The sequence below is a fragment of the Populus euphratica genome, unplaced genomic scaffold (assembly GCF_000495115.2).
Source record: "Populus euphratica unplaced genomic scaffold, PopEup_1.0 scaffold13.1, whole genome shotgun sequence".
Classification (NCBI taxonomy): Eukaryota; Viridiplantae; Streptophyta; class Magnoliopsida; order Malpighiales; family Salicaceae; genus Populus; species Populus euphratica.
The window spans coordinates 1,698,354-1,718,465 of NW_011499872.1; the positions used below are offsets into that span (position 1 = coordinate 1,698,354).

The window sequence follows — 20,112 nt, forward strand, 5'->3', positions numbered from 1 at the left end:
TATTTTTTATTTTTTAAAAATTATTTATAAGATCAGATTATTAAAACAATTCAAAAAAAATAGCAAAAATAATTTAAATCTATTAAAAATACAAGTACAAACACTTTCCAAACGCTAACACGTGCACCTGAGATCTCTATCTTTCTTTACTAGATCATTTACATGTGCACTTGAGATCACTGTCTTTCTTTACTAGACCATTTAATAGTTTAAGAGTTTATAGTGACACATGTAATTCACGAGTCGTGAATTTTATTAGCTAAATTTTGCTACTTTTCGGACTCTGATTTTTTTTTCCCTGTTTTAATATCCAAAAAAAAAATACTCTTTAATTTTTTTCCTGTTTTAGACCATAATGGACCTGTACGCATGGGCGTGTCCAAGCGACTATAATGAAGCCCTTCAAATCTGAATGCAATGCAACACACAAAGGGCTCTAAGGAATCAGATATCTTCGCCTAGCAAGAGTGGTGAAGATCCAGTCAACAAGCTAATGAACTCAAGTCGCCAGTGGACAGGAGATCTCCCGGCAAATAAACTTCAAGTCAACACACATTCATGAGCATACACATGCTTTGATAGAGAGAGGGTCAAATTCCATCTCGTTTGCTGAAATCTGAGCATTTGGATTACAATTGTTGCATAGTATGCATGCGCACAAAATTAGTTTACAACAGCAGCCTGATGCTGCCAGATTGCTTTGAATTGTTTTCTATAATTCACTACCAAGAGTAAACTATTAATTTTTAAAGTGTTTGTTTTACTTGAAAATACATTAAAACGATATCTTTTTATTTTTAAAAACTTATTTTTTATATCTACATATCAAAATATTATGAAAAACACCAAAATAAAATACTAATTTGAAACTAAGAAAAATTTAAAAAAAAAATTCAATTTTTTTTTCAAAAATACAAAAATTTTTTAAAAAAAATTCAATTTTTTTTTTCAAAAATGCTTTTGAAATACAAGAACAAACATACTCTAAATCTCATCTATGGAACTCCCACTTTGTGATAGAAACCTCTGACTGACAGTAACCCGGGAATCAACTCCACCCAATATTTTGGTACAGTAATGCAGAAGAAACTCAAAGTTAACCATCCACGACATGCTTCTCCTGAATGTCATGAACGACAGAATCATCTGTGTGATCAAGAGTGGAGGCTGATTTATGCAAGGAATCTGTTGCCGGGGAGTCGTCTTCGTCTGCAGCAGAGTCCGATTCTGAGCTAGCATCCATGTCCTTTTCAGGACAATCAAGCTGAACACATTCAGGAACTTCACTATTGTAATTCTCCAAATCATGGATCCTATTGGGATGTGCCAAATCTTCTTTCTTTACAATATTCAGCACAAACCCGTTATGGATTCTTTCAGGCTGCAAAAAATCTCCTTCCGTCACTGTAATGCTAGAACCACCAGTAGAATTTCTATTGCTAAAATCTCTCTGATCAAACTCACTATCTGAATTTCTATCAGGGGTTGTCACTCTTGAGATCTGATTATATGGATCCCTGCCTCCCATCTGAGCCCCAGGCGAGTTAGGATGAGCCATGAAGCCTTTCCTTAGCTCAGAATCTACATCCAGACTCTGGACAAAGTCAATGAACTTATTTGCAGAAGTAGTCCTCATCAAAGGCCCGCCAGATCTTGTCCAAGAATTCAAATCTACACTTTCAGATTCACTATCACTTCCATCATGATGTAGGTTGCGTTGAGTTCTCAAATTCCTACCAGTAGAAGTTCCTCCAGCCACACCAACTCCTTGATGGAATGTTGAAGCAACATCAGCAAGGAAGTCCTCTTCAAGTGAGCCTGTTGAGTTTTCTCTTGCGATGCAATTCCAAGAAGGAATTCTTTTTGAAGCACTAAATCTCAATGTGCTCGCAGAGCTTGCTTGGCCATGAGAAGCAGCAGCAGCTCTCTCAGCACTCCTTTTGAGTCTACGCATGTGGTTCAGAACAGAAACACACTCATCAAGAGCAAGCTCAATACCACAATTAGCTTTTATGGCAGAAAGCTTCTCCCATGTACACCTTCTGCCTTGGTTTGATGCCTTTTGAAGCTCCAAGTGATTTGGGTTTTGAATAATTTTTGAGTACTGCATCATAAGCAAGAATTGAATTCAAACAGCCAGCAAGTCACCATGGAAAAGATTGTCTTTTAATTCACTCCGCATAATTCTGTTTTCTTTTTTTGACAAAGGACCACAGAAATATGTAATTAATTCACATGCCATACAACGCATGGAAATATGATCAGAAAATATGGGTTTTAAATCATATATGGACAGATTGATGAGCTTTTGATTTCACCATTCTTACACTAATTAAGAAACGTATATATACACCTTACAATTCTAGGTCCCAGGTTAATTGATATCATGGTTTTAACTGCCACCTTACTGAGGTGTAAAATTTTCATTTGACATGTACCTGAGCAAGTGTGGCCGGCATAACAACAGTAACATCACCTTCCCATTCTTGAGCAAAAAGCTTGGCAAGTCCACCTAATGGAAAACCAAGTTCCAATACCTGATTGCATCTGTGTTTTACCTCCATCTCAGCGAGATGAGCAAGCTACAAAGTTAAACGCCAAAATGGATTATTTTTGTTACATCAGAACTGTAAAAGATAAAGGCTGAAAAATATGAAAAAGAAGCACTCAACTTCAAGAAAGGACCAAGAAACAAGAATTATAACTGAGAACAAGCATTATAACTGAAATATCTCTATGCAAGTACACCTTCTGTTTGTAAAGGCTACCAGCTTAGACGATCACTATCCCAGATATTGCATTTTGACTCGTATTCAAAACCTACATCTAGAACTATTAATCTAAAACAACAAAGAAAACATTTTGTTAAGGAAAAAAGTCAAATCCCCAATCCTCTTGCATTCCTTAACATCAACTCAACCAACCATCAATTGAATCGCTAGAATCACTAGTTATGAGATCCTAAACCACTGCAAAGCAAACATGACCATTAGTCAAGTCTGTTGTATGGAGTTTATATGAAGAGTTCACATGTCATGAGTGATTTACAAAGAATTTTCAGCCTCTAACTGGAATAGCTATACATTAAAAAAGAAGATGACTAATGGTGAAAAGGACCAAAACGATGAACCGTAGAGTCAAAATCCATGAGGCATTGATCCAAATAGTTTAAATAGACACAAATTTTTTGACTCACACTCCATCCAGGCACCGGAATAAAAACCAAGCATTTCCAAAGTAAATTAACAACCACGCTGGTAAAGTTCAATGACAAATAGGAAAAGCAAGCATCTTGAGAAGACTTTTGATGTTCAATGACAAATATAATAACAAATACACACCAAGAGCAAATGAGACAGAAGAAAAGGTAATTTTAAAGCAATGTGCGCATTACCTTGGCAGCAAAGCTACCCCCATATGCCCTGACTATATCCTTCAGTCTCAACAATGGAGCAATGTGAGGATTCGCCTGACTTACAATAAAATGATTGACATTGAATAGTTCCTTCAATTGTATCATTGGTAAATCAATCTCCAGGCTACCATCCCTCCACCTACGCATAGGTGCATCAGATCCTTCCTCAGGATCCAGATTAAAGGGTGGGTGATAAGGCACAAGTTCCCCACTTCTGTCCTTTGCCATTAGTTCCTGGGCTTCAAAAAGGCCAGGAAAAGCACAAGAAGCAGTGACAGCACTCCATATAACAACATGAGGGGAAGTAAGGTAATTAAGGCATCTAGGGGGCTCATGCTTCCTAGGTGAGCAAACTGTGATCCCAAGAATTCGACCTGTCATGTCATAAGCTTCTTGAAATGTAAGATTACTTGTAAGATTTCTTAACATCCATTGCAACTGCCGGATTTCATGAACAACTCCTTGTCTCATGACCCTCTTAACAACAGTGAAAATTCCACCCAATTGATCAAAAAACTGCAATGAGTGCCAGGAATCCTCAAAAAAACTTTGCAGCTCTGGCCACGATCTGGTGGCAACAACTGAACACATAATTGACCCCACACTAGAACCAGCAATTATTCGGGGCATAAGCTTGTGCTTCACCAGTGTTTTAACTACACCCACATGAAACGCTCCAAGTGAAGCACCTCCACTCAGAAGCAAAGCTGTTCTCCCAAAAGCATGTCTTGTTTCATGCATGAAAGCAAGCTTTTCTTCCAATGAAAGCTCCTCTGAATCGGAGTCACAAACCATTCTTAACTGAGTTGAGACCTCGTCGATATATTCCTTTATGAGCTTCGGCACTTGAAGCCTACCCTTGTGAAGCTCAGGGTTACACATATTACCGAGATTTCTTACAAGATCAGCTCTCATAAAAAAGATTATATCTCTGAGAGATCCCTCTTGGCGACGGTGGTGGAGCTCTTGAAGCTTGTTCCTGACTAGTTCTTCATCATAAAGATCACATTCGTGCATCTTTGGGTTCTCTTTATCAAGCATTTTAGCAGCATGAAACCACTCCTCGTATGTCAACGCAGTTCTCATCGTATTCCTCCAAAATTTCCTCCTATATGCTGTTTCGGCCCTCAATTTAACATTCGCGTATCTTTTCAATAAAAATGCAATTATCGTCATCATGGCCAATATCCCTTGTGGATTCCTTGGATGAAACCATGATAACATAGGCGTCACAAATTCACCAAATCTATAAATGTAATTCAACAACACATGAAAGATTTTTTGCCTCAAATGTGAGATTGATTTACAGAACAGAACTCTGAAAGCAATTGTCCTACCAATGATCGATGAAGGTCCGATTTTGAAAGGGTCAACACTGGCCTCGTTGCTTATATCCATATCTTATAGCTAAAACCAAAACAAGAAAGTGGTCTGAAATTGGAAGCGGGGCCTTCTTTTGTCAAAGCTCAAATCTAACTACAGAATTAGCTTGTACGAAACAAAAATGAAGCAGCTACAATAGATGGTCACTAAGGAATCAAATTTCACAATTGTGAAAGGATTGTATGTCAAGACTTTGATTCTAATGAGAATGAGATGGACAATAAAACAATTGAATCTGTCTCTCCCCGGATAGGATGGCAATATATAGAGAGGCAATGAAGTAAACAGAATAAAGATATGCAATCCTTATGCAAAAGGACTAGCTATCACAAAATAAGAAGATATTGACAAGTAACAAAAATCCAACCCTTTTGATCCTGTACTGTGTCAACAAGAAAAACAGAATCTTATAAATCCAGATTGCCAGAAGCCAACCTTGCCATATGAGTTTTCAATAACCAAACCCTAAAACCCCTAAAAAAATGACATCCACCTCAAAAACCAAAATGCAAAACTAACAAAAGGGTCTCAATATCACCGCCCAATAAATAGCAATATCCACTTGAAAAACAAAATCAAACCCAAGAAACCAAATTCAAGAAACTCACCCAACTCGAGAAAGTGAAGAATGTACAGACTTAGACAAACAGAGAATGAAAGATTGAGACTTTGTTTTCGTTCGGCAAGGAAAGAGAGACGGGTGAAATGAATACAATAAATACAGGATCGGAGTTTTGGGAAATGTTAGAAGCGGATAAGGATATCCATATAGTTACGTAAAGATTGAGCAAGGAGGGGGAGATGGCTCTGACATTGACTCTTGCAATCAAAGGCGGATAAGGGAAAGAAAACTATATTGAATGATGACGCGATTGGAAGAAAAGAAACATTTGTTTTAACCATCGGATAATTGGAGTTGAGTCTTCAAATGATCGGGACTGTTGGCTTGAGTGAGATTGAGCTGTGGCTATAATTATAATTTAAAGTAATTTTTATTTAAAAACATATTAAAATAACATATTTAAAAATATATATATTAAATTGATTTGAATATATAAAAAATACAAAAACATGGTTTGTACCGTATTTTTAAATAGACTAAAAATTTATTTGAGAGTAAATTTATTGTTTTCTTAAGTAATATTTATTTTAAAATATATTAAATAATATTTTTTATTTTAAAAAAATTATTGTTAATATTAATGCATTAGAATAACTTAAAAATATAAAAATAATTAATTAAATATAAAAAATAATAAAAATTTTAAAAATATTTTTAAAATATACTTAAAAATATAAAAAAAAATTAAAAAAAAAATTAAAAAAAAATTAAAAAAATTTTAAAAATAAAAAATAAACTGTGGCTAAATATATGTGAAAAAAGATTTGGTTATGAAATACTTTTAATTTAAAATTTTATTTAAATTAATTTTTATTTTAGATTTTTTTAATATTAAAATTATTAAAAAATATCAATTTAATAATTTTTTAAAATACAAATACATAAAAGGGGAAGTAAAATCACTCTTGAAAAGCAAGGGGTGGTTTGGACGAAACAATTTCTTCTTCTTTTTTTTTTTTTTCTATTATTAGTTGACAGTTGTTTGTTGCTTTAGATGCCTTAAAAAAGTAAAACAAATATCTCTTATCTAGTTATATTTACTTACTTAGGTGTGGTTTCACGCTAAGCCGCAAGGATACAATATTTTTTTATTGTTTAAAAAATAATATTTAAATATTTTAAATATATTTTTTATTAAAAAAATATGTGTTTTGCATCATAAACTCAGCTATATTAAATAAATTATTTTTTTAATTAGATATAGAAAAAAAACAACAACAATAGATGAATATTTTAAAAAAATCAAGATAACCTAAGAAAAAAACAAAAACAAAACAAACAATATAATTCAATTTTCAGCTCATAAATATAAAATGACAAAATAACAAAAAAAATATCTAAAAAAATCAGTCATAATCATCTCAAGTTAACATAATAAACTTATAACTCCATTAATCAAGGTCAAATCAATCTGAATTATCTTGTCAAGTCTATAATTTAGATAATGAAATTGAAATAACCTGATATAAAAAATTGAAGAAAATCACAAAAATCATTAAAAAAATAAGATAAACTTGAATTAACTTTTCAAACCCATAACTCACCTAAAGCATTCTATATAGAAAAACTATGGAATTTAATTATTAATCAATCAAATATTAAAAGATGAAATTAAATTTAATTCTTAATCAATCAAATATTAAAGGATGAAATTAAAAAAAAAATTATACAAAAAGATTTAAAAAAAAATATTAATTACATGAATGAAGGTCAAAGTTGACATAAAATACAAAAAGATTTAAAACAAAAAATATTAATTACATGAATGAAGGTCAAAGTTGACATAAAATATGAATAAATTGAAAAGAAAAATCAATTTAACATAACGGCAAACAAAAAAAATAAAAAGAATAAGGATTAAACTATAAACAATAACATATAAAAAATTAGGATTGAATAATTAAATTGAAAATAAATTAAAATTTTACAAAAAAAAATCCAATAAAAAAAATTAAAAATTAAAATAAAAAAAAACAAAGTAAAAATCCCCATAGATTAAAGAATAACTATAAATTCTTGCATGACTAGCAAGAAAATCAAGGGGAGTATAAAGAAAAGAGGGGGGAAGAAAGAATCAACAATAGCAAAACATGTCATTATGAATCACACGTGTCACCTAAAAAAAAAAAACATTGTAACACTTCTAATAATATGGTAGAAAGAAGATTTTGGATGTCAAAAAGCACAATACATGTTGCAGTGTTGGCACTCTCCACATATTGATTCATGTATTGTATATGCCGATTATTTTTTAATTTTTTTTATTGTATATAATTAAATACCAAATTATCCACCAATTAATATGATAATAATAATAAAAAAAATCAATTAAAAACACAAAAAAACCTTTGGTAGCTCTTTTTTTTCTTTTATAAGCATTTTGGTCCTTTCATTATGCCTTTGTTTTATTAATATTTTTTTTATATTTATTTAAATATCAAACCTTCCCTTATCTAACTTGATAATAATGAAAACACCATTGTAAAAATACAAAAAAAAATCTTTGGATGCTAGTTTTATTTTTATTTTCTACTTTCAAGAGCATTTTGGTTATTTTACTATGCTTTTAAAATGAAAAATAAGTTATTTTTTTCTAATCAATTTGATAATGTTATTAAGTATTATGAAAAAACTTCGATATTATAGTAATTCAGTGAATAGTGCAAATGAATATATGTCTATAATGTTTTTTTTTAAAAAAAATAAAAATAAAACATGCTTGCATCATAAAATTATAAATGTTTTTTTTTAATTTCATCACCTTTTATTTTTTTAATCTTTCATATTCGGTTTCAATTTTTTTATTGTTATTTTTTTTATTTAAGATTATTTTTTATATTTATTTTATAATTTTATCCTCTATGGAGTTTTTTATATCAAATTTGATCTTTATTTTTTTATTGCCATTTATTTTTTGCTTTTACAAGTTTTTAAAATTGATAATTTTTTTATTATTCTATCTTTCAAAATTAAATTGACTGGAGATTAAATTTCTTGATTCAACTTGAGTATAGGATTTCATGAGCTACAAATTTTAAAGATTTAACTAGATTTAAGAGGTTTCCTTTGGTTTATTTATATTTTTTTAAGCTAATGTTTTGTTTTTTTATCTTTTTTATATATATTTTCTTTGTTATTTTTTTTTTATTTCTACCAGATTAGTCTTAGATTCATGACTAAAGTCAACAATTTCAAAAGCTAACGTGGGTTGACTTTAGTTTTTTCTAATATATTTATTTTAATTTCAACATTCAATTTAAAATTAATTTTCATGTTTTTTTCCCTTTCCTTTTAAATGATCCTTTCCCCCCTACTTTTTATATATAAAATTATTTCAAATCTTATGTTCAGTGTCACAATATTTGTGAGTTAATCCAATTTAACTGGAGTGTTTTCCTTCTTCTTTTTTTATTTCATTTTTGCCTTCCAACATTAGTTTTTTAATACTTTGGATGCACTCATTTCAATTTTTTTTGTTATATTTTTATTTATTGTTGTTATAATATTTTATTTATATTATTTAAATTATTAGTTGAATATTTGGTAACTGGATCTCAGATTTTTTCTATTTCTGTTTCTTTACATAAAAAAGTCTACATAAAGCTGAGATGTTATTGACGCTTAAAGACCACACTTCACTAGGTATAACTCTACGTGGAATTATACTTGTGAAAATGAGTTGTTGGAAATTATATTTTTAATACATTAACTATTAAAAAATCACTAATATGTTTTCCTTGTATTTCAAAATTTGATAATAAAATAAAATAAAATAAAATAAATCTTAAAATGAACAAGAAGATAAATGCCTGATAAAATTTGGCACGAAATTAGTATTGATTTGCTATTTTAAATTAAAATTTTAAATTAAATTGATTTCCTTCTTATATTTTTTTAATAAAAAAGAAAATGAAAATAGCATTCACTAATAAATAAAATAAAGAGTGTTTTTAGCTTATTGAAAATAATATTGACGTATGATATTGTCAGGTTAACAATGGAAAATTATTTCAATAACATGTTAAATAAATATTTAATGATGTGCAATTGGATTTATTTAATAAAAAGGAAGGAAGTTATTGAAAGATTAAATGGATAGAAAAATATTTTCAAGGCATATATTTCCTCGAAATAAAAAATTTAAGATTTAGAAGACATAAATAGAGTCAAATAGATACCATGGGCCGTGTTTTCTTACTGGGCTTGGTGCTGTTTTGGAATGGGAACCACTGGTTTGCAAGGAATTCTTTTTTGGGCTGGATTCTAGTTTATCCATGTTTAGGGTTCTTAAATTAAATCTATGGGTGTTTTTAGTGAATGTCTAGAAGTAGTTTTTATTTTTAGATGTGCTTTAAGAATTTGTTTTACTTAAAAAGAATAAATTTTATGTTTTTACAGTGCTTTTTAATTGTTTTAATATGAAAATATCAAAATTAAATTAAAAATCTGAAAAAATCATCTCAATATATTTTTAAATAAAAAATACTTTTAAAAAATATCATATATCAAAATACCAAACAAATTAACCAATTACAATTCCAATTATGTTTTCCTAATCACATGCATGAATTGGTCTTATAGTTGTTAGACTTGGCTTGACATTGATTTTTAAAAGAGTAATAGTTATTAGATTAATTTGCGGGTTATTAAACTCATATCTATTATTTTTATTTAAAATTATATCATTTTATTTAAAAATAATTCTTAATACCAACCTAGTAAAATTTTATTAGATCAAATCAACCAAGTCATGAGTCTACTTCATCAGACTAATATCAAAATTAATTTAGCTTGAAGCTATGTTAGATTCTGAAATATAAATTTTATGAGGCTATTTAATGAATGAATGAAGTGCAAATTAATAAAATAACAATTATTTATTGAATGGATTCTCTTATAAAAGAACTTGAATCAATCCCCTTGCATATGTATACGTGGATTTTAAAATTATACTTTGATAGGGGGAAGATTTTTTAACTTCACTGAAGTTCATTCTATTGGATTCCTCCATGCTCGACGCCATAGTGAATATAATCTTGTTTGACTTGTAGAAGAAACACAAACTTCCTGTCTATTGCAAGTTACTCACATATGAATTTCACAAGAATTGCCTGGATTAATTAAACAGCATATCCCACGAAAAAAATTATATTTTCTTTACCGACTTCACGTATAATTACATCTTAAGCTTTGATTCTTTAAATATAAACTAACCTATTTTTTATTTATTTATAAAGACTGCTTTGTATTTATTTATAAACTAACCTATTTTTTATTTATAAAGACTGCTTTGTATTTATTTTATATTAAAATTCATATAAATTCCATCGGCTCGAAATTGCAATATTTAAATTGGCGTATAGAAGAAGAAAGGAAACCGTATCTTTGCATCTCCTATATTCAAACATATGACATGAATAGGAAACCGCTTATGAAAATTTAGATTTTTTTTTGGTTTAAAATTATTTTTTATCTATATTTTTAGATTATTTTAATTTATTGTTATCAAAAATAATTTTTTTAAACTAAAAATATTTTAATTCACTGCCGTATTATATTTCCAAACACCGCCTTAGCCAACTGACTAATCTAGAGCAAGTGTGGATCTGGAAAAATATGACTACAGGGCCAATCCAACAACTCCAATCACACCGTCCGATCTCCGACAATTGCGGTTGAACTCATGACTGGTCCCATGTTCAGCAACTTCGGAGTGGGCCCACTCAGGAAAGTCCTACGCGGTTTCATCTTCCATGCCCCCCCTCCTACACTCCTTTGGGCTCACAACAGTCAAGACTCTAGAATCCCAAACCACATCTTGTCGCCAGCTAACCAATCAATTTTATTTATTTATTTATATAAACACATTTTTAAAAAATTTGGATGTAATGTTAATTAAGTAATGAACGCTTTTTGTTTTTATAGTAATAATATTTCTTAACCAAATTTCATGAAAGAAATCGAATCGAAATTGATGTGTTTATGAGATATTTCTTTCCTAAATCTTTATTTCCGAATCAAATCCAATAGGAAAGCAAACAAACCTGTTTTATTATGTGAAGTGATTTATTTTATTATAAATGTTTTTTAAAACGAATATATATATATATATATATAGTCGCCATCGTCATCGTCTTAAGAACATCCATAAAAGCTGAAAATAACAATATTTTTGACAAAGCATGTGGAAACTTTTGTCTGTTAGAGTTTATATATTTTAAAAATATTTTTTTAAAAATTAAATTTTTATGCAGAATTTTTTTAAATAAAATATTTTTTAAAAAATAACCTCTGCTAGAATGCTAAATAGACTATTAATATCGTGGGTGTACCACATTAATTTTACAACTTAACAGCCAATCTAAACACAAAGTAAAAAAAAAAAATGATTTACCAACTCATTAGATTACCTTGCAGGTTATTACCTCTAGATTAAGTATTTTTATTAAAATATTTTCTAGTTTTTTTTAATAGTTCTTTTTAAAAAATCACTTGAAATTAACCTGATTGATCTATCAAGTTTTATTGAATTAATATTGTTTTCAATTCAATTTAAAACCCGGCACACCTTAAATTTTAAATCTTAAATTTTCTCGTCAACTTGTCCAGCGGACCGGTGCTTCAATGGTGAATGAGACATCTAAAAGTCACTAATTATCGGCTTATACAGTATTTGCATGTAAAGTGTAAAGAAATGGAACAAAAATGCTGCCACATTATGAATCCTACCATCCTCAAAAGGAAGAACCCGTCAATTCCATTAAAGCCAAGTCAATAGCTAATACAAGTCAAAGCGCCTCTGCAAATCTCATTCCAAGATGACATCCTTCTTGAAAGTTGAAATTTTAAAAAATGAAGTCAATAAGTAAAAAACAACCAGACACAGCCATAGCATAGCTTTGGAATCCATGATAACTTCTAGTGATCTCATTTCTTCCCTTGTACCAACTTGTTTTCATGGTGGCACCTTGCAAATCCTCCTAAAACCGGTGATGTCCATCCGAAAATAAAAGAACAGAAAGAAAAAAACTCTTCTTATTTACTTTCTTTTGTCTCAAAAAACCAAATCCTTCTTCTTTTAAGATTTTAAAGATGATGCCTACCAAGCTTGGAGCTGAATTTGACTCTGATTATTCCTTCTCATCTGAAAGTTCATGTATGAGCAGCAAATCGTCATCGTCATCGTCGTCATCCTCATCATGTTACCAGAAAGAAAATATTAGCAACGAGGCAGGAAGAGAGCTGGATGTTACCAGAAAGAAGATATTAGCAACGAGGCAGGAAGAGAGCTGGCGAGGAAAGTAAAGAAGCTAAGATCATTCAAGCTTGCAAGATTGCCAAGCTTGAAGCGCATCACAAGACAAGCCAAAATTCAATATGATGATGTTTCTGTCCTGTCTATTGACGCAGCAAGCTCACAACATTCAGGCATGTCACCAAATTATATGAGGACCACCACTTCTTCAAATGCAAAGAGAGAGAATTTGCAGGCAAGTCCCCCACCCCCTTTTTTTCCATTAAAAAAAGAAGTTTCGGTAGCAGTGTTTCAAGTAATTGAAATGTTAAATATAGTAAGCCAAATTATTGCCTTTTCCATGCAGAAATCAGCAAGAACTTTGGCAAGACGATCTAGTTTTAAGCCGGCAAAGAGTTTGACAAGGTTGTCTAGTATAAAATTCAGGAGACCTTCGATAAGGAAATCTTCTGGAGGAACTGACCTGAAGAAAAAAATGAGGAGGTCAAGATCAATGAAGCTTGCCGACAGATCTTCCATTGTTTTTGCAAGTGATGCGGATGCATCGGTGGATTATTTGGAGGCAAAAAACTGTTCTGATGGGAGGAATGTTCATTTTCAGGCAAGTCCCCATCTTGAATCTACTTTGATTAGCAACAACGAGGATAGGAAAAAATCAAGTAATTCAAAGCAGAATTTAGCTTCTTCTGGTAACTACTCTATGAGAGTTCTGACAAGACCTTCCACATTGAGACCTGTAAGGATCTTCACAAAAGTGGCGAGCTTCAGAACAAAGCGTTCTCAAATTCCAGACTCAAGCATCCAAAAAACCACCTGTTCTTCGGCCATCAAAGACTCCAAGTTTCCAAATCATCTTGAGCTGCAACCAGGAGGAAGTGAATCTGAAGGAAATTCGATCTTGAAGGTTTGTCCATACAGTTACTGCTCACTTCATGACAATCGCCGTTCTGATGTACCTCCGCTTAAACGCTTTGTATCAATGAGGCGACGTCTGTTAAAGACCCAAAAAAGCATGAAATCAGAAAGTCGATCCTCTCGAAGAGCGAAGCATTCTGGTATTTCAAAGAAGGGAACACAGACAAGTCAATCGGCATCTTGTGGAGACTTGGCAGTTCTAGAAACAGCCCATGACAAGATGGCCGTCTCATCGTCCATTGGCAGAAAAGCTGGGCCAAGAGCAGAGTCAAAGAGTGCTCACGGAGGAGATGAAAAAGATTACAGAAATGTAATAAGTGTCACTGAGAACCAAACTCTTCCAGAAGAAGCTGATGAAGGTAGAATTGCTAGTTTGAACTTGAATGCATTTAAAGGTGATTCACAATTGAACACTGCAAAGGAAAATGATTCAACAAGTGTAGCTGATGAACGAGTCAATAAACCCAGTAGCCTAAGCCTGAATAGATTCGTGGAGTCCACAGAAATTGACAATATGGTCTCTTCTGCTTCCATTGGTAAGCCATCGCAAGAGGAAACAGCATCCTGTGAAGAAAAGAACCAAGATGCTGTGCAAGATTATAGGTTCCTTGGTGCAGATTCTGAGCATGATTATACTGTGGATACAGGCCACAAAAATCCATGGGAGAAACAGAAGCCCATGGGATTGTGGAACCTAATATATCAGCATATGGCATCAGGTGTTGCTGCAGAAGATGGAACCCGACCACATCTTAATAAAGAAGCCAACGAAGAGGAAGAAGAAGAGAATACATTGCCTGGCATGAGCAAATCTGGTTCTTTTCAGGATTTTTCTAGTACAGATCACAGCATTGGTGAGGAAGATCATGATGAACGCAGCCGGAAGATTCAGCAATACCAATGTGATGCCATTAAGTTGGTGCAAGAAGCATTTGATAGAATACTCTCAGAAATTCCAGACCAGCCAACTGATGATCTATCAGTTATTAGTGACGCAACTTCAGACAAGAAGATTGCAGAAAACGATCATGGTGAAGACAGACAATTGAACATCTCAACTTCCTATGATTCAGGTGGAGACAGCATGGTGCAGGAACCAGAAGAAACGAGGCTCCAAGCTGATAATGCCTTCCAAAATGAGAAGGCAGAATCAAGTGTGGAAAGCAAGTCTAACCAGCAAACGCCCAAGAGCTGGAGTAATCTGAGAAAAATACTCATCCTCAAGAGATTCATCAAGGCATTGGAAAAGGTGAGGAACTTCAGTCCACGGAAGCCAGGGAATCTAAATGTAGAGGCTGACCCAGAAGCAGAGAAAGTTCATCTGCGTCATCAAACCATGGGAGAGAGAAAAAATTCTGAGGAATGGATGCTTGATCATGCACTTCAACAGGTTATTTCTACACTAGCCCCAGCTCAAAAGAGAAAGGTAACTCTGCTTGTACAAGCATTTGAGACAGTCACCCTGCCCGCAGAAGTTGGTACTTCGCCAAGGTCCAACATAGAAGCTTCTTCTCATACAACTCCAGTTAAAACCAGCACCGGTGCCTCTGACTGCAAAGGATCTAGAGAAGGAAAAGAAACTGTATTTGGAATCAGTCTTCGCAAGACATCAAGCCTTGAAACAAGCTTCAAACAGAATCAAGACCAACCCAGTGACTTCTACAAAGTGGATGAGCACATTCGAGGTTCTTGTTCTGAGGTGAAAGAAACAAGTTTAAAAAACGGTTGCATTCATCTAGCATCGAGTCCTTCGTCTTCAAAGAACACTGCTGCAGAGTTGAAGAATGAATTTGTTGCTTTCAATCTTGGTAATGGTGAAACTAATTCCACTGTTAAAGATGATGAGCCTGATTTTGTCAGACACTGTTTGGTGGAGGATACAGATTCCAAATTATGTGACAATCCATTGCCAAAGTCAGCTGATGTTCTACCAACTTCTAGTGAGGAACTTGTGATAAATGGGGAAACCCTCCAAGAGGATGCCAAAGAAGCAAGTGCAGTTTCTGCCTCAGAGGTACATGATCGTGATTTTGGATTAAACGGCCAAAAGTCAGACATCAATAACAAAAACAACGGAACTTGTGATGAATCAGATGAACCCAAAAGCCAAACCCTAAAAGATTATGAGGGTTCCATTGCAAATACCGATGTAGTTTCTTCATCTTCAGTTTCTGTGCCACTAAAGGAATCATCTGAAGTTGCTGGAGAAGATAATAAGCTCCTCCAAGGATCCACCCTGCTTGACGATTCAGAACCAGGTTGCACAACTGACGCTGCACATGAAAAGCAGAAACATATGAAGTTCTGGTTCTTGATATATAAGCATATGGTATCAGGCAATGCGACATTACTTGAGGGAGCAGATAACAAAGAACAAGGGGATGGTGGCATCAAATTGGTTGAAATGAACACACTGGATAATGATGATGCGGGTAACCAAAAGATTAAACTCCAGCAGATTGAAGCCATTAGACTGGTAGAAGAAGCAATTGATCAAATCCCTATTCCAGAATTTCAAGAAGACTCGACAGATGATCAATCAGTTGCCTGCGACATAATTCAAGACCAGGACCAGGAGCACGCAGAAAAGAAAGCTGGGGAAGGGGAGGAACATTTCATCTCATCTTCCTCTGAGGGCACCAATGAAAGCTTTGGAAAATCTGACAGCACAAAAGTAGAGGAGAGCACCACACTGTATCAACAAGAACAGCAGCTCAGTTCTGATAACATCAGTGCACAAGAAAAGGCAAAACCAATGCCACAAGCAGGAAACAAGCCAAAGCTGGCTATGCAAAACTGGAGCAATCTGAAAAAGGTGATCCTCCTCAAGAGATTCGTTAAGGCATTGGAAAAGGTGAAAAAATTCAATCCAAGGGAGCCACGATTTCTGCCCTTGGACCCTGCAAGTGAAGCTGAAAAGGTTCATTTAAGGCACCAAGACACGGATGGTAGGAAAAATGCTGATGAATGGATGCTTGATTATACACTTCAACAGGTTGTTGCTAAACTGACTCCGGCTCGGAAAAGAAAAGTGTCATTGCTTGTAGAAGCCTTTGAGGCAGTCACCCCTATTGGAAGTTGAAAAGGACATGATACAGCAGCCCTTTGAGTTATTCTGTAAGATGAAACACAGCCCTTGTGTTTCCTTTCTGTTGCCCGCATACAGCAGCCACTTGATTTCTTTTATTGAAAACAAAAATTGAAGTCATCACGAGTTTACATCTCAATGTTTCAAAAAACATGCAGGTAAGATAACAAGAAGCTGTTAGCCGATAATTATTCACTTTGTAGCATCAGCGATTCAGGTTAAATTATCACACAGGAGAAACCTCAGTGGATTTATCATGCATACAAGTGATAGCATTCTAGCAATACGTGAAAGCCATGAATTCAGTGAAGATAGTAAAGGAGCATGGACTACTATCATTATTGTACTTCTAAAGCCTTATGAATGTTTCTTGTGGAGACTGATTAAGAGTTTTGTGACCAATGATGTATCTTGTATGGTGTACTTACAGGATTCCTTCTTTGTCGATGAGTCAAAAATAAAATATAATATATCGAATTTTGACCATAATGAATTATTGAAAGCAAACTTGATTATATTTTTTTTTGGGAGCTTTAATGGCAAGATTCTCTTCAAACTCGGCCAAACCAGTAGCCAGAATAGGATCTGCTAAATCATTAGAAGCAAAAGGTTGAACATTACTGTCATCCTTTTCCGGACAACTATTACTGTGATACATGATGAGTAAACTACTCCATAAAAAAAAAAAAAAATAGTGAGTAAATAGTAAATCAATATGTAATTAGATGCCTGATGAACAGGACAGGCAAGTTAATCCAAATGGGTACCCGGAAGTATCTCCATGAGCAGCCAACCAAGGCTCAACCATGGAAGCACCACAGCTGTAAAAAATATGGCTTTGAGCACCCAATCTTCCACAAGCATCCAGATTAGATTGTTTTGCAAACCAATTCAAAACCTTGAACCCATCCATCTTCAAAAGCCCCCGGATACATGGTCTCTGGTGCCAAACTATACCCAACAGCCATTACAATAACATCACACAATTTAACTATTCTCTGATATAAGGTATCGTTTCCTACCGATTCATTGCTTCACAAACCCACCACCGTGAAACTGCAGCATCACAAGCAACTTCTGGTCCGGGAGGGTGGGCGGTTTGGGGGTGTAGGCAATGCAGAGGTGACAGAAGTGTCGGGAAGGAAAGCGGAGGGAAAGAGAAGTTAAGGGGTCGACATAGATGTCTTTGGTAGCGACACTGTCAGTAAAAGAAGGGTTTGCTAGCGGGGATGGATTCATGGGGCGGAGACTTTACACCAAAGGGTTAGGTTGCCGAATGAGAGAAGATCGGGAAGGGATTGTAGAGTTTCACTATTAAGCTTGGCATTTTTTTTCCAGAGATTATCCTTTTTTCACGCCTTTACAAGCAAACTGATTGATTGTTGACTGTTGTGGGGGTGATTATCCTACAGTGTAAACTGTAAAGCCAAAGGAAACTCTTACTTTTCATAGCTGAATTTTATAGTTACTATCGTCCAAGACTTCTAGACAATTGAGAGGCCACCATGCTTGTGCAAAGGTTGTTAGCTAACCAAATATCATGGTCAAACTACCCCCGAATCCTGATTGCAAAGTAAGACTTATAGGAGCCTGCGATCCCCGTCAACGCAGGACACAAACATCAGGGTTCCACTCACTCATCTCCTGTAAAAAAATTGCATTTGTAGACAGATAATAGAGTAGCATCTACAGGGCGGCATAAGAAAGCTCTTTCGGCAGAGTTGCTGGAGTTGAAGGGAAAGAAATGAACTCCAGATCACATTTCAAGCCTGCAGATAGGAGTAGAAATTTTTTGCCAATCTGCTCATTCTGCAGAACCAGCAATCGCAAAAGCAGAGATAAAACTTCCGCAGCAATTATTTAACTTGGATGGTATCAAGAACCTCAAGGATACTCGGCAGGTCCGTAAGTTTTCCATCGTCCTCGTTGTCCATTGATCTGTGCTCGGTTCAACATATCCCACGTACTGGTGCATAGAATGCGTTCAACGGCTGGTGCTTATTCCATAACGAGATTTGTCTTAATTGATGATTTCATGCTCGATCAAAACTCACTCTACGTGAGAAATCTAGATTGTGAAACATCCATTATAAGCTAAAAACAACCAAACAAAGAACATTCCTTTAACTAAACCACAGAATGACAAATTACACATTATGACAGAAAATTGCAGGGATTGAACCAGCATGAACCATGAAAAGGTTTGAGGCAACTCCAAAACTGAAGTTATCTACAGAAAACGGCCTCTCATTTCTGTAATAGATGAGCTTAGAATGTAGCCAGGGCATGCAAGGTAAACAAGCTCCAATTCTTTTGCTGCGTCTGGAAATCTCCTGTAGAGCTTCCTCAACCTCATGCCCTTAAACCATTCATCGAGCTGAAAAAGAAACAAAAAGAGAATGATGCCTGCACCTAGGAAGTAAAAACACCAAAAATATCTATAAGAATAACATGCATCTCTGTGCCAGTATCATATCAAATTTGAGTCAACCACCCCCCTTACTCCATGCAACAGCCTTCTCACACAAAATCCCCATGTTCATATCCTTCCAAAGATGTACAAAATGGGAAACACGAATAAAATTCAGACATGTTAAATATGAGAAAACACGGCCACAAAATTTAACAAGAACAATTTCATGAACTGCCAAGGAGAACAATAACAATTTATTAAACACACGGTAGAGAATAAAGCAAAATTGTACAGCCAAAAAAAAATCCAATACAAGACCTCAGTTTTGGAAATTGCTTCTGCTTAAACTACATGAAAACATTACAAAAACTACAAACAGTACTTCAGATGCCGTAGAGTTAACAAAAGCAGTCATTTAGGAACTACTACCTTAAAATAAAATGTTGAGGACTTTCTTGTCTAATCTTCTTCTCCATCTTTGTCCTTCTTTTTCTTCTTCTTCTTCTTCTCACTTTTATCAGACTCACCATCAGCTTTGCCATTATCAATGGTTGCAGCCTCTTCAGCCTCTTTGTCTTTCTTCTTTTTTTTCTTCTTCTCAGACTTCTCAGTCTCCTTTTCTTCTAAATTTCCCACTTCAGCATCCTCCTTACTCTTCTTTTTCTTCTTTTTCTCTTTCTTCTCATCTTCACTTCCCTCCACTGGCACTTCCTTTTCAGCCTCGCCGCCCTCTTTACTCTTCTTTTTCTTCTTCTTCTTCTTTTTCTCATCATCACGTCCCTCCACAGGCTCTTCCTTCAACTTCTTATCATCACGTCCCTCCACAGGCTCTTCCTTCAACTTCTTATCCTTGACACTCTCTTCATTTTCAACTTCTGTTTTAGTTTTCTTAGCAGGGACCTGGGCAGCAGGGCTGTCAGAGCTTTCATTCAATTTGCGCTTGCGCCCCTCACCATCTTCCCCATCCTTGTTCTTTTTCTTCTTCTCCTCTTCACCAATCTCCTTCACAACTGGTTCAGCA

The 20,112-nt window shown here is 34.1% G+C and overlaps 3 protein-coding genes and 1 long non-coding RNA gene across 8 annotated transcripts in view; 1 reads left to right on the forward strand and 3 right to left on the reverse strand.

Annotated features, from left to right (window-relative positions):
- Positions 1 to 944: 944 nt before the first annotated feature.
- Positions 945 to 5,691, reverse strand: SDP1-LIKE (sugar-dependent 1-like protein). Its single transcript, XM_011028997.1, has 3 exons — positions 3,395 to 5,691; positions 2,439 to 2,582; positions 945 to 2,104 (listed from the first exon to the last, which is right to left on the reverse strand). Exons 1-3 carry the CDS (start codon positions 4,811 to 4,813, stop codon positions 1,097 to 1,099), a joined length of 2,571 nt encoding a protein of 856 aa, XP_011027299.1. The 5' UTR covers positions 4,814 to 5,691; the 3' UTR covers positions 945 to 1,096.
- Positions 5,692 to 12,154: 6,463 nt separating this feature from the next.
- Positions 12,155 to 13,202, reverse strand: LOC105127636 (uncharacterized). Of its 2 annotated transcripts, none has more exons than XR_842675.1 (3): positions 13,139 to 13,202; positions 12,524 to 12,662; positions 12,155 to 12,400 (listed from the first exon to the last, which is right to left on the reverse strand). It is a non-coding gene; the product is annotated as an uncharacterized LOC105127636 (long non-coding RNA). The 2 variants fall into 2 exon arrangements; XR_842676.1 differs by lacking the exon at positions 13,139 to 13,202 and adding an exon at positions 12,669 to 12,751 and having other exon boundaries at positions 12,524 to 12,621.
- Positions 12,394 to 19,557, forward strand: LOC105127634 (uncharacterized). Of its 4 annotated transcripts, none has more exons than XM_011029002.1 (3): positions 12,394 to 12,650; positions 12,698 to 15,863; positions 16,119 to 19,557. In XM_011029002.1, exons 1-3 carry the CDS (start codon positions 12,513 to 12,515, stop codon positions 16,670 to 16,672), a joined length of 3,858 nt encoding a protein of 1,285 aa, XP_011027304.1. In that variant the 5' UTR covers positions 12,394 to 12,512; the 3' UTR covers positions 16,673 to 19,557. The 4 variants fall into 4 exon arrangements, with proteins under 4 accessions (XP_011027304.1, XP_011027303.1, XP_011027301.1 ...); XM_011029001.1 differs by having other exon boundaries at positions 12,698 to 12,910; positions 13,022 to 19,557; XM_011028999.1 differs by having other exon boundaries at positions 12,698 to 19,557.
- Positions 18,715 to 20,112, reverse strand: part of NAP57 (NAP57 homolog) — a 2,794-nt gene continuing 1,396 nt past the window's right edge. The window contains 3 exon segments of the mRNA XM_011028998.1: positions 18,715 to 19,055; positions 19,521 to 19,886; positions 19,965 to 20,111. Coding sequence (XP_011027300.1) covers positions 19,551 to 19,886; positions 19,965 to 20,111 — 483 coding nt within the window. The 3' untranslated portion in view covers positions 18,715 to 19,055; positions 19,521 to 19,550.

Excerpts from the sequence above, each read along its gene's own strand:
- SDP1-LIKE (XM_011028997.1), bottom strand. The coding sequence starts at position 4,813 with ATGGATATAAGCAACGAGGCCAGTGTTGACCCTTTCAAAATCGGACCT. Across the intron at positions 2,583-3,394 it reads GGGGTAGCTTTGCTGCCAAG|CTTGCTCATCTCGCTGAGAT; the intron begins GTAATGCGCACA and ends TTAACTTTGTAG. Across the intron at positions 2,105-2,438 it reads TGCCGGCCACACTTGCTCAG|TACTCAAAAATTATTCAAAA; the intron begins GTACATGTCAAA and ends CTTATGATGCAG.
- LOC105127634 (XM_011028999.1), top strand. The coding sequence starts at position 12,513 with ATGATGCCTACCAAGCTTGGAGCTGAATTTGACTCTGATTATTCCTTC. Across the intron at positions 12,651-12,697 it reads AAGAAAATATTAGCAACGAG|GCAGGAAGAGAGCTGGCGAG; the intron begins GCAGGAAGAGAG and ends ATTAGCAACGAG.